This window comes from Pteropus alecto, unplaced genomic scaffold (assembly GCF_000325575.1).
Source record: "Pteropus alecto unplaced genomic scaffold, ASM32557v1 scaffold25, whole genome shotgun sequence".
In the NCBI taxonomy this organism is placed as follows: Eukaryota; Metazoa; Chordata; class Mammalia; order Chiroptera; family Pteropodidae; genus Pteropus; species Pteropus alecto.
Window position 1 is genome coordinate 3,564,317 of NW_006441955.1, and position 1,248 is coordinate 3,565,564.

At 62.3% G+C, this 1,248-nt stretch overlaps 1 protein-coding gene across 1 annotated transcript in view; it reads right to left on the bottom strand.

Moving 5' to 3' along the window:
* DMRTA2 (DMRT like family A2) overlaps window positions 1-1,248 on the bottom strand; it is a 3,799-nt gene that overhangs the window by 1,396 nt on the left and 1,155 nt on the right. The window contains 1 exon segment of the mRNA XM_025051989.1: window positions 8-543. Within this exon segment, the coding sequence (XP_024907757.1) occupies window positions 8-543 (536 nt within the window).

Consider the following 1,248-nt stretch of genomic DNA (forward strand, 5'->3'; position numbering starts at 1 on the left):
GGGGCGCAGAGGGGCCGAGGCCAGCCGCCAGGCCCCCGCGGTGGTGGTTCAGCACCTGCTCGATGGCCTGTACCACGTCTCCGCCGCAGCCCTGCAACACCAGCTCCAGGACTCCTCGCCGGTGGCCCGGGAAGACGCGCGTCAAGATGTCCAGCGGCGTCCGCTGCCGTGGACCCGGGCCCCCGCCCAGCCCTGGCGCGGGTGCGGCCTCTGCCTCTTCTTTGTCGGCCTCGGAACCGGATTCCGAACCCAGAGGGCTGGCGGAGCCCGGGCTGTCCTCTTCAGCGCCTCCTCCGGGGCCAGCGCTACCTGGGCAGCTGCCACCTGCCTCCTTGGAGGCCCGGGCCAGGGGCGACCCCGAAAAGGACTCGCCGTCGCCGTTCTCAGAGCCGGAGCCCGGCCGCACCTCCGGGGACGATGTTCCGGGACCCGAGTCTGCGCCGTCGGGTGATAAGGGCTTCCCCGGCGGCGGCGGTGGGCTGCCGGGGCGGCCTGCCTGGAGCAGCGTTTTGGGGAACAGGTCAAACTTCTGTAACTTGGCCTCTGGGAGGGGAGAAAAGGGGATGTGAGGAGCAGTTAGGAGCGGGGAGGCGGTCGCACCCACAGCACTCGAGCCCTTTGCATCTTAGTTTCCTTTCCCTCTGAGCCCCACAACCTTCATTCAGTGGGGGCCAGTGCCCCCCTTTGTTTTTGATCCACCATTTCTTCCTCTCTGAGCCCCTACAGCCCTGTCTCCTCCGCTGTCCCCAGGGAGCGCTCTCCTTCTGTACCCAGAGCCCTAACCACCAGTGCCCTGTAAACTCAATGTCCAGTGCCCTTCTTTCTACATCTCTGCCCCAACACCTTCACCCTTATCCCCCTTCCGAACTCTGCGCTGCCCTGGAGAAGTAGCCTGGCTTGGGGTTCAAGCAGGAATCAACATAACTTCCACCTACATCACAGACGGTATAGAAGACCCTACTCCACCTTTGAGATTCCCTGAACCAACCCAGGCCTAGGTGCCCTCTGGCCCTGGGCAGCTTAGCCTGTAAAGACACCTTGGGCATCTACAAGATCCCAAGCCTCTCTCCAGGCAGAAGTAGAGTCCTAATTCTAAACCACCCTTTCCAAAATTGAGATCTAAGTTCTTCCCTCTAGACTGAGAGGACCCCAGAAGGGCCCTGGCCTAATTTCCTCCCTCCCCAGAAAAAGCCAAAGGAGTTTTGAAGAGGTGGAGTCAGGCAGGGAGTAAGAGAAAAGGGGACAGGG